The sequence below is a fragment of the Schistocerca cancellata genome, chromosome 8, assembly GCF_023864275.1.
Source record: "Schistocerca cancellata isolate TAMUIC-IGC-003103 chromosome 8, iqSchCanc2.1, whole genome shotgun sequence".
Taxonomy (NCBI): Eukaryota; Metazoa; Arthropoda; class Insecta; order Orthoptera; family Acrididae; genus Schistocerca; species Schistocerca cancellata.
The window spans coordinates 362,708,485-362,720,922 of NC_064633.1; the positions used below are offsets into that span (position 1 = coordinate 362,708,485).

General features: G+C 37.4%; 1 protein-coding gene across 2 annotated transcripts in view; it reads right to left on the reverse strand.

Moving 5' to 3' along the window:
• Positions 1 to 12,438, reverse strand: part of LOC126095005 (nischarin) — a 94,735-nt gene that overhangs the window by 65,430 nt on the left and 16,867 nt on the right. For both annotated transcript variants that reach the window (XM_049909662.1, XM_049909663.1), the window contains exon 3: positions 2,314 to 2,522. In XM_049909662.1, coding sequence (XP_049765619.1) covers positions 2,314 to 2,522 — 209 coding nt within the window. The remainder of the gene's footprint in view (positions 1 to 2,313; positions 2,523 to 12,438) is intronic.

Here is a 12,438-nt window from a genome sequence, read left to right on the forward strand (position 1 = left end):
AAATACCATATTGCTAGTTTCTTTGATGATGGATTGTATACGTTTTAATCACAAATTGTACTGGAATAGCATTTCAAATAATTATTTTATTCTCATTTAAGACTCTGTTTTTATAAATCATTTTCTCAGAAAATGCTTCTCATATTTTGGGTATTCTGTGGCCAAGTAATCTAAATAAAAGCAGAGTTCTTCTACTGCTAAGTGATGCTGCTCCCTATATGCCTAAGACGGAAAACTGTTAAAACATTATAACACAAATGTAAAACACATTATGTATCTTGCTCATGGGCTCCATCATGTTGCCTTCTATATGCACTATCCAATTATTCAGCTGTGTTGACTGTTCCAAAATGTGCCAGTCTTAAATAATTTTGTATATGAACAACTGAAGATTCATGCTTCTTCATTTGGTACTCACATGATTTATGCCGTAACTCTCACTTTTGCCCATGAGGGTTTCCTACCAAACGACAGGCATGGGAAGTAAAATACTTCATTTTTAACTTCACAGCCACATAACGAAGCACTGTTTTTATAAATACCCTCCTCATCAGAAAGGTGGGAAAAGTCTGTATATTGTAAATTATTTACACTATAATTTTCACTCACACACTACAACCTAGAGTCTATGTGAGAAGCTAGTTCTCATTGTCCAGAATGTATCAGATACAGCAAGGCATACAAAACTGCTGTATCAAGAACCAAAATACTCAATCATCTTGAAACACCACACCATCCATGCAGAAGGTTCTTAAAAATAGTATTCAGACACATGATAAACATAACATTACATTTGAAAAAAGCTTTTTGTGGCATCAGTTGTACACTTGCATGTTTATTCTCTATCACTTTTGATTATTACAATCATCTTCACAGGAGAAAGCTGTACAGTACATAAAAGATGAATACAGAATACACACAAGCCTCATAGAAAGTGTAGTAATTAAAAAAGATCATTTTTAAAATCATACTATGGTGACCTTTTTTAATTCCTTCATTTTCTATGATGCTCGTGTATATTCTATATTCGACTTTATTGTGGATGACAGGTTTCTCCATTGAAGATAGTTGTAATAATTGAAATTGGTAAAGAATAAACATGAATTGTACAGCTGAGGCAAAAATACACTTTTTTTAACTTATCCAACACCTGTAGGTAGTCATCTACAATAAGCTCTATAAACATTTAGGTTGCAGTAACACCCACAACAGCACAATTCTAACCAATTTCCCAAATGACACAATGTTAGCATTAAATCTAAGCCCTATTTACAATTGACAAGAATATAAATTTAGTTAAGTGCTGAGAAAACATTTCCTCCTAATTTCTATTCTCAAAACAAATTTGTGAATAAAAAAGTTGTTATGATTGCCACTGAAATATCAATATTGGTAATTGTACGGATGGCAGAAGGGCATACCCTAGCAGGTTGCATAAGAAATTGATGTTGCAGGAAGAGAGAAAGCTGGGTGAAGTGTTCTCCATGGAGTGGTTCTACTTATCAGTGCATCTGACACGGCTTTTAGTCAGGCAGTCAGCAGGCCGATTGCAACACCCCGTGATGTCATGGGCAAGCAAGCTACCTGACCTGATGTTACAGACAGGCCTTAATACGTCCCTGCTCAAAGTACAAGAGGCCGTGCTGTCATCCACCAGTGAGCTGAAGTAAGAGTGAAAACCACATGAGTTTGCTTCGAGCCTGGCAGTGATTTTCAGTCCAGTATGAGGATGTTGGGTGACCACAGGAAGTTGTAACATATTTCATAGTATATATTACACTTATAAGAAAAGGAGATATGTGAAGTGCACAATTATTGGGAGTTGTGCAACACTGCCACAATACCATGCACTGCCACTGACTATTTGTGGGTAGTAAAGAAAAATGAAGACAGAATTTCTATTCTCTGCATTCGGTAAAATGGGGAAGAAAACCACCTCAGCATTTGTCTCAAATGTTTTTAGAGTAAACGTGGTAAAACTAAACGAAGATGCTTACACATATGTTAGAGCCCTGCTCTCCTGAATAATTTCATGGATGAGACTCGAAGTCTATATCAATGTTAGTTCAATGTCTTCATAAGAGTACACATCAATGAAACGTGTGTGTCAATTTTGGTGATGGTCAAACCAATACAAGGTGTCTGTCTGCTGACACCATTGCTGAATTCTCTTAAGAATATAATACAAGTGCTGAACAAGTAGACAAACTGAACTTCAAACCACTCAAAAGTCAAATTTCTTAAGAGAAGGATGTAATAATATTTATTAAGGTGCAAATGTAACAAATCAAATTGGAATTTTGTAATACTCACTCATCCACACAAGTGAGGAGGTTATGGCTAAAATTAGCACTATTTACAGCCTTCCACGCATGCTGATCATCGCGGGCATCAGATGGATCTCGGTGCAACTGATCACAAAGGAGTGCATAGGAGAGAGTTTCCAGTCCTGAAAAATTCACCGACAGATTTTCCAGAGATGATCTCAGAGCACCAAGTCCATACACATTTGTTGGTGGTACCTGCATAAGAACAAATATCAATAAACTGCAATGGCAGCAAAGTCAGTGTTATACTGAAGACTTAGAAAGTATCTCGAGAAGGAACCTTTGTTCTATGACGGCAGCATTATACGAAGACATGTACAATTTGTGATTAACTATTGTTAGTCATATTTTTAAACCTCTTTCTCTGGAACCAGTAGATAAATTGAACTAGTTTGTTTTGCTACTGGATCTTTGTGACAGATTAAAACTAGGTAATATATCAAGTACGAGGGCGGTCAAACTCCATTGGCAACCAGAGATTCTTATAACAGGTTCTAATTCTGCTCAAACCATCAGCACAGTTTAATGACAGAACCAGCAACCTTTGCAAGCATAATGAAAAACCAACTGAACCACCTAAAAACTTTTTATGCTGCGATTATGTATCTCACAATACAGATATTTATGGCCACAAAAAGTGGTGGTCTAATTCAATCTACTTACAATGATGTGTCTAATAAATTCTTTTAATCTTGTTTTGATTTTATAGCAGATTGTTTATGCTGTCTTCCCAGTTACATAATAACAGGTTTTGATTTTATAGCAGATTGTTTATTCTGTCTTTCCCGTTACATAATAACATAATGCTTAATACAGTTCATCATGGAGACGAACGGAGGTGTGTCAGCAAGTTATGGCTCTGAAGTCATCTGCAAGTGTGTGAGGAGTGTGTGGTGTTAAGTGTTGAGAGACATGTAATGAACTGCAAACAAGTATTTTACATGCTATGAAGAAACTTAATCCAAGAATGTGGCAATTACACTGGTTCGAAGTTTATTAATAGCACAATATAAAGTCTAAGTTAAAATTATTACAAGTTAGCTATACATAATTAATACATCCCTTTTAGGAGAACAGCAGCATTTCTTCAGGAAAGTATGTTCTTACAGTAACTGTGTATTCATATTACAACAATTGACCTATAAGATATCAACTTTAAAAACCCACATTTCATTTATTGACTATACAAAGGCACTTGATACGATTCTGAGACCCAGAAATGACAGTAAAGGTCTACCTACATCAACAGTTTATACATTACAATCTGTGTGAAGAACAAGAGGAGAAAATCCTTGGAGGCACTCATAAAGCTGGGGGGGTGAGACAAGTCACATCTTTTCAATATCTATATTGCTGCATCTAATGATCAGATCCTATAAACAGGCAATAAATCTGTCCTGAGATGGCTATTTATCTGCTCTTGAGGCAACACAGTTTTAAAATGCTGCCTAGCAATATCCTTCAACATATCAAGGGTAATGGTGTTTAAATGAAAGTATCCATTCAATTAACAATTTAACAATTGCGAATTTTAAGGAAAGCTTGTAACAGGTGAGCTGTACCAGGAACCTGATGCTAATTTAAATGTTACTTATTCATGATACACTTGTGAGTATATCTGAAAACAGTGAAATACAATTGTAAGAAACCATGTAAAAACCATGGCTTACTAAAGAATAAAAATATCTTGTAACTGGAAAAGGAAAATGAATCTAATAGCAAGGATGAGTAATGGCCCAGGAACAGTCAAATATTATAAAAACTGCTGTACTATATTAAGGAAAGTTATTATAGGTCCAGAACTACATGTATTAGCACCTCTGATAGTAAAACTAAAGTAATTTGGAATATTGTTGAAAGGGAAACGGGACAACCAAGAGCCCAGGAAGCAGGAGGACTGTATTACCATCAAACTAAATGAGAAATTTACTAACAAAAAGTCAGAAGTTGAAATTATATGAAAAATCTGATAAAATTGAAAATCTACCTACCTCTCCTACTGAAATTAGGAAAATAATAAACTCACTCAAAAGTAAAAGATCACACAGAGTTGATGGCATTTCAACAGAGTACTAAAAGCTTGTTCTTAACAGATAAATAGGATCCTCAGCAACATGTGTAATAGCTCACTGAGACAGCACACTTTTGCTGACTGACTGAAATACGCTATTGTCGAAACCACTACATAAAATGGGGGATAGGTCTGATGCCAACAACTTCCGCACAATCTCACTTCTGACAGCTTTATCCAAAATTCTTGGAAAAGTTATGTATTCAAGAGTAGATTCACATATTTGTACTGGTAAAGTACTAGTATAATGTCAATTTGGTTTTCAGATAGGTTTTCAACAGAAAATGCTATATATGCTTTCAATGATCAAATATTAAATGCTCTGAATAACCAAACATCACCCACTGGAATTTTTTGTTATCTCTCAAAGGCTTTTGATTATGTAAATCATGGAATTCTTCTAGATAAGCTTAAGTATTGTGATATGAGTCGTACAGTGCACAAATGGTTTAATTCACAGTTAACTGGAAGAGTGCAGAAGGTTGAAATAAACAGTTCACATAATGGACAAAAAATTGAAGATTCCTAAAACTAAGGAGGCATCAAGAATGGGGGTTCCATAGGGTTCACTCTTAGGTCCCTATTGTTCTTATCATATATTAATGACTTGCCACTCTATATTCATGAAGATGCAAAGCTAGTTCTTTTTGCTAATGATACAAGCATAGTACTCACACTCAACAAACAAGAATTAGATGAGGAAACTGTAAATAACATCTTTCAGAAAATTATTAATTTTTGGGTGTATGCATTGATGAGAGACTGAACAGAAAGAAACACATTGATGATCTGCTGACATGTTTGAGTTCAGCTACTTATGCTATTAGGTTTATTGCAAATTTTGGCAATAAAGATATCTGTAAGTTAATTTACTATGCCTATTTTCACTGCTTTCATATGGCATCATATTCTGAGATAATTCATCAGCCAGAGACAGTGATAACATGTGTGTTAGCTGCATTTGTGTACGTGTGTGTGTGTGTGTGTGTGTGTGTGTGTGTGTGTGTGTGTGTGTGTGTGTGTGTGTGTTTTGTCTATTTCAGAACAAGACCTTCTGGCCACAAGCTTACATGTTTAGTAGTCTTTTTGTTGTGCCTGCCTGCGACTCAAGATCTCCGCTATATGACAAGCCTTTTCATAACACTGTCAATATTTATGGCATTATACATTGCTGCCAATGCAAAACAGTAATTGCAGTAAGTAAAAGAGTGTTATTTCAACAGCCTAACAAACAAAACTTTTTGTATATTTTTAGACAACAAAGACATACAAATAGAGCAATGGCTCTTTTTTTTATGTGGGAAGAAAGGGAGGAGTCATGTCCTGCCGACAATGAGGTCAAAAAAGACAGATAACTTCATTAATATCAGACATGAAAGGGGAAAGAAATGGTGATGGCCTTTTTAACGGAGTTATCTTTGCAGTCAATAAATGCAATAGGGGGACACCCTGGAAAATGTAAATCAGGATGCCACAATGAGGAACATATGGGCAGTGTCCTAACTGTTGCATCACTTCGCTAGGCCTTTTAACACAGTAAAACAAAGGATGGAGGTGCAAATAAAGCACAGAAGCAGTGAGGAAGTAAGAAAAATGCTCAGAAGACTTGACAAGACATTGCAAAGGTAAGCTGAGCTTGCCTGAAATAAATAATTGGCAAAACAGTCCAAAACAACTGAGCTGTTGATAAGGAAAAGAAGATATGACATACCTGAAAAAGTTAGATGAAACTCGGCGAGAGTCTCTCACCTGAAGATTACAGACTGGTGGACCACTGAAATATTATGTCAAGTTGAATTTAGTCACTGGAAGTTAACCCAAAAAAGACCACCAATGGAAAAAAGGACTAAATGAAGGTGGACATGAAAAAGCTTTTGAAGAATGAGTGTGATAAAAATTGGGAAGACAAACGGTGAGAAATGGAGAGGTGCTAAGAAGAGAGGGAAAAGAAAGGCAATCACTGGATTGGGGATCCACTATGAAGAAATAGCACAATAAAACTAGTTCTTAGAAAGATATATGTGAAGAGAATAAGAAAACCCAGAAGGCACAGGAATCAGCTCCTTGATGATCTGGAGAAAGATTAGAAATAAAGAAAACAGAAACAGCAAGCTATCAGTCTAAAGAAGTGAGGACAGTTAGGACTTACTATCACAATAGAAAAAACTACAGAATGAATGAATGAAAGAACAACATACCGCACACTGGTTTAACAAATAGCACATAAATTTTCTGTGGCTTTGCCAAATTCTTTGAACATCTTGATCAAAAAATTTTATTTGCCAAGTTACAGTGTTATAGTATTAAGAACAGGCCCCTCATACAAATGGATTCCTATCTGCAGCATAGGAGACACTGTCACATTAACAGACTGAATCAAACCTTCAAAACAGAACCTAAAATGGAGAAGTATAAAACAACAGCACTCCACAAGGCCGTTTCTGTTATAAAAAAAGATCTAGTACGGAAGTTTTGGCACCTGTAAAAAAATTAACATATTTGCTGGTGACATGATCACAAATCACAAAACCAGCCTAAACTGACAGTGTCAAGATGAAAAGTGAATCTGAGTGTGACTTGTTCCCACCAGCCAGCAAAAGACTTCAGCATGTCTTATTGCTTTACATACCTTTCAACTCATTATATCCTGCATCTTCTCCCTAGTGTAGTAGAAAACTTAAAATTGGAAATAAATAGTCAAAAACAGAAGAGTATTAAGGTACCAAAAAGAACATGCAGTACTATGTTCCTAAGACCAGTCACGGAAGATGAATTGCGGAAAACTATACAGAAACTGAAGTCCAAGAAATCAGCTGGTGATGGTGAAATATCAAATCATGTAATAAAGCTGGTAAGTGAGGATATAACAACACCACTGCTGAACATAGAAAACTGTTCTTTCAGAGATGCGATTTTTCCAGAAGAACTGAAGATAACGAATGTAGTGCCAGTGTACAAGAAAGGGTATAAGTATAAGGATGATCCCAACAACTACAGACCAGTTTCACTGATATCAGGTTTCTCAAAAATCCTAGAAATGCTTATGTATACCAGATTAGTTAACTATTTGGACAAACATAAGATTCTCATACCCTCACAACATGGTTTCAGAAAGGGTAAATCTACAGAATCAGCAATTGCCAGTCTAACAGGATACATTTTACAATCCTTAGATGAGAAAAAGGTTGTCTCTGCAATGTTTCTGGATCTTTCAAAGGCATTTGACACCACTGACAATGAAATGCTGATACAAAAATTAAGCAACTATGGCATTCGAGGGCGACCAGGTGAATGGATAAAATCATACTTGTGTAACCGCAAGCAGTTATGTATCATTAGGAAACTCATACCAATCAGAAACCAAACCCATCAAATATGGTGTGCCGCAGGGTTCGGTAATGGGGCCATTGTTATTTAATGTGTTTGTTAATGATACAGGTGTTGAGGAGGAAGAAATATTGTATGCTGATGACATGACAATACTAAATAGTGACCAAAATATGGCAAAGCTGGAGAGAAGAGCATACACATCTGCAAATGTCACAGCTCAATGGCTGTTGGAAAATGAACTGGTTATAAATCTAAAAAAGACTATGTACACAGTGTTTAAAAAGGAAAAGGCTGTAGACATGGATTTATAGGTTGATGGAACAAGGCTGGAAGAAGCAGAATCTGCTAGATTCTTGTGAATAATGAACTGAAATGGAAAAAACATATTCTACATCTACATCTACATCTACATTTATACTCCGCAAGCCACCCAACGGTGTGTGGCGGAGGGCACTTTACGTGCCACTGTCATTATCTCCCTTTCCTGTTCCAGTCGCGTATGGTTCGCGGGAAGAACGACTGTCTGAAAGCCTCTGTGCGCGCTCTAATCTCTCTAATTTTACATTCGTGATCTCCTCGGGAGGTATAAGTAGGGGGAAGCAATATATTCGATACCTCATCCAGAAACGCACCCTCTCGAAACCTGGCGAGCAAGCTACACCGCGATGCAGAGCGCCTCTCTTGCAGAGTCTGCCACTTGAGTTTGTTAAACATCTCCGTAACGCTATCACGGTTACCAAATAACCCTGTGACGAAACGCGCCGCTCTTCCTTGGATCTTCTCTATCTCCTCCGTCAACCCGATCTGGTACGGATCCCACACTGATGAGCAACACTCAAGTATAGGTCGAACGAGTGTTTTGTAAGCCACCTCCTTTGTTGATGGACTACATTTTCTAAGGACTCTCCCAATGAATCTCAACCTGGTACCCGCCTTACCAACAATTAATTTTATATGATCATTCCACTTCAAATCGTTCCGCACGCATACTCACACATATTTTACAGAAGTAACTGCTACCAGTGTTTGTTCCGCTATCATATAATAATACAATAAAGGATCCTTCTTTCTATGTATTCGCAATACATTACATTTGTCTATGTTAAGGGTCAGTTGCCACTCCCTGCACCAAGAGCCTATCCGCTGCAGATCTTCCTGCATTTCGCTACAATTTTCTAATGCTGCAACTTCTCTGTATACTACAGCATCATCCGCGAAAAGCCGCATGGAACTTCCGACACTATCTACTAGGTCATTTATATATATTGTGAAAAGCAATGGTCCCATAACTCTCCCCTGTGGCACGCCAGAGGTTACTTTAATGTCTGTAGATGTCTCTCCGTTGATAACAACATGCTGTGTTCTGTTTAATAAAAACTCTTCAATCCACCCACACAGCTGGTCTGATATTCCGTAGGCTCTTACTTTGTTTATCAGGCGACAGTGCGGAACTGTATCAAACGCCTTCCGGAAGTCAAGAAAAATAGCATCTACCTGGGAGCCTGTATCTAATATTTTCTGGGTCTCATGAACAAATAAAGCGAGTTGGCTTTCACACGATCGCTGTTTCCGGAATCCATGTTGATTCCTACATAGTAGATTCTGAGTTTCCAAAAACGACATGATACTCGAACAAAACACATGTTCTAAAATTCTACAACAGATCGACGTCAGAGATATAGGTCTATAGTTTTGCGCATCTGCTCGACGACCCTTTTTGAAGACTGGGACTACCTGCGCTCTTTTCCAATCATTTGGAACCTTCTGTTCCTCTAGAGACTTGCGGTACACGGCTGTTAGAAGGGGGGCAAGTTCTTTCGCGTACTCTGTGTAGAATCGAATTGGTATCCTGTCAGGTCCAGTGGACTTTCCTCTGTTGAGTGATTCCAGTTGCTTTTCTATTCCTTGGACACTTATTTCGATGTCAGCCATTTTTTCGTTGGTGCGAGGATTTAGAGAAGGAACTGCAGTGCGGTCTTCCTCTGTGAAACAGCTTTGGAAAAAGGTGTTTAGTATTTCAGCTTTACGCTTGTCATTCTCTGTTTCAATGCCATCATCATCCTGGAGTGTCTGGACATGATGTTTCGAGCCACTTACTGATTTAACGTAAGACCAGAACTTCCTAGGATTTTCTGTCAAATCGGTACCTAGTATTTTACTTTCGAATTCACTGAACGCTTCACGCATAGCCCTCCTTACGCTAACTTTGACATTGTTTAGCTTCTGTTTGTCTGAGAGGTTTTGGCTGCGTTTAAACTTGGAGTGAAGCTCTCTTTGCTTTCGCAGTAGTTTCCTAACTTTATTGTTGTACCACGGTGGGTTTTTCCCGTCCCTCACAGTTTTACTCGGCACGTACCTGTCTAAAACGCATTTTACGATTGCCTTGAACTTTTTCCATAAACACTCAACATTGTCAGTGTCGGAACAGAAATTTTCGTTTTGATCTGTTAGGTAGTCTGAAATCTGCCTTCTATTACTCTTGCTAAACAGATAAACCTTCCTCCCTTTTTTTATATTCCTATTAACTTCCATATTCAGGGATGCTGCAACGGCCTTATGATCACTGATTCCCTGTTCTGCACTTACAGAGTCGAAAAGTTCGGGTCTGTTTGTAATCAGTAGGTCCAAGATGTTATCTCCACGAGTCGGTTCTCTGTTTAATTGCTCGAGGTAATTTTCGGATAGTGCACTCAGTATAATGTCACTCGATGCTCTGTCCCTACCACCCGTCCTAAACATCTGAGTGTCCCAGTCTATATCTGGTAAATTGAAATCTCCACCTAAGACCATAACATGCTGAGAAAATTTATGTGAAGTGTATTCCAAATTTTCTCTCAGTTGTTCTGCCACTAATGCTGCTGAGTCGGGGGGTCGGTAAAAGGAGCCAATTATTAACCTAGCTCGGTTGTTGAGTGTAACCTCCACCCATAATAATTCACAGGAACTATCCACTTCTACTTCACTACAGGATAAACTACTACTAACAGCGACGAACACTCCACCACCGGTTGCATGCAATCTATCCTTTCTAAACACCATCTGTGCCTTTGTAAAAATTTCGGCAGAATTTATCTCTGGCTTCAGCCAGCTTTCTGTACCTATAACGATTTCAGCTTCGGTGCTTTCTATCAGCGCTTGAAGTTCCGGTACTTTACCAACGCAGCTTCAACAGTTTACAATTACAATACCGATTGCTGCTTGGTCCCCACAATGTCTGTAAGAAACTGATCTCTGTCATATTCTTAATGATGCAGCTATCACAGTATTCAGACAAGAACCTTCTGTGTACAGTGTATCATGGACTTTTTGAACCATACTTACACTATGGAGTGACTGTGTGGGGAAACTCAAACAAACAAGAGACAAAACAAGTGTTCACATTGCAAAAAAATAGCAATTAGGACCATTTTAAGAAGAAAGACCTCTGAAACATGCAGAAACTGTTTCAAGAATTTAGGTATATTAACTTTTTCATCGTTGTATATATACAAAACAATAATGTACATCACAAAAGGTAGTGAGGACTGGATTACAAATGCTAGTGTACACACCCACAATACAAGAAGGAAGAATGAAGTACAGAGCATACCCCATCGACTGGCAATGCTAGAAAAAGGACCCCAGTACTCTGGTGTCAGACTACTAAGAAGTCTGCCTAAAAACCTGCAAGATAGTGTACTTCACAATGACTTTCCAAAGAAATTTAAAGACTATCTCATTGAAAAAGAGTTTTACAGTGTTGCAGAATACTTATGCCATTAAATTTGTATATATTGTTATTCATTATCAATTATGTAAAAATGTAAGCTAAAGGTGTAGAAAAATAAGTGATAATGAATGGAAATTTGGTATGTCCTATATTACATGTACATTTACTGTACACAATGTAATCTTACAGGATGAAATAAAATTCAATTCAATTCAATTCAACTAGGTAACTTTCTTATCTAATCTTTTTCAATTTTCACTTCCTTAACCCTTTCCTATTTTCCCTCTGCCATGCTATAAATGCTAGTACATAGTGCAACCTTTTTTATGTAGCTGCTGTTTTGTATGGAGATAATTTTTGACAGTTTTAATTAAGGAAACCCGGACTAAGTGGTTTGAAGATATTGGCAATAGGTACATGGACTATAAGTCCATTTCAGTAACTGCTGAGTAGTTGAAAAGATAGGCCCATGTATGAAAAGCTGATGTGTTTAGATAAATAATGAACTACAACTGAATCAATATTCTGAAAAATTCTTCAAAAATTAAATCTTAGTCCATTATGTATGGTACCTGCAAATCTCTAAAATTATACTGATCTACAGGCAAAAATTCTAGTATATGTTTTCATAACTTTGGCCAGTACTATCCTGGGGTATAATCTGATGGGAAATACAGAAAAAAATGAAGTATTTATGCTGCTAAAGTAATCAAGGAGAATACTATTGCAAATCCTTGGCCAGAATGTGAGTCCAAAAAGGATTTTAAATGGGGCAAGGATTTTACATTCATTTGAATCCAACCAGTAGACAACCATATACAGGGATGTGGTCTTATTTATTCGTGGGTCAAGAGCCAGAGTATGGTAAAGTTTCCAGGAGTTCCGCAAACTGCGGGGGCTCACTTTCATTTGCAGCCAGGAATTAATACATAGGCCTTCCCTACACTGCTAACTGAGTTGGCACGAATTTTTGCTGTTTTTGCTGTACATCTGCTTAACAG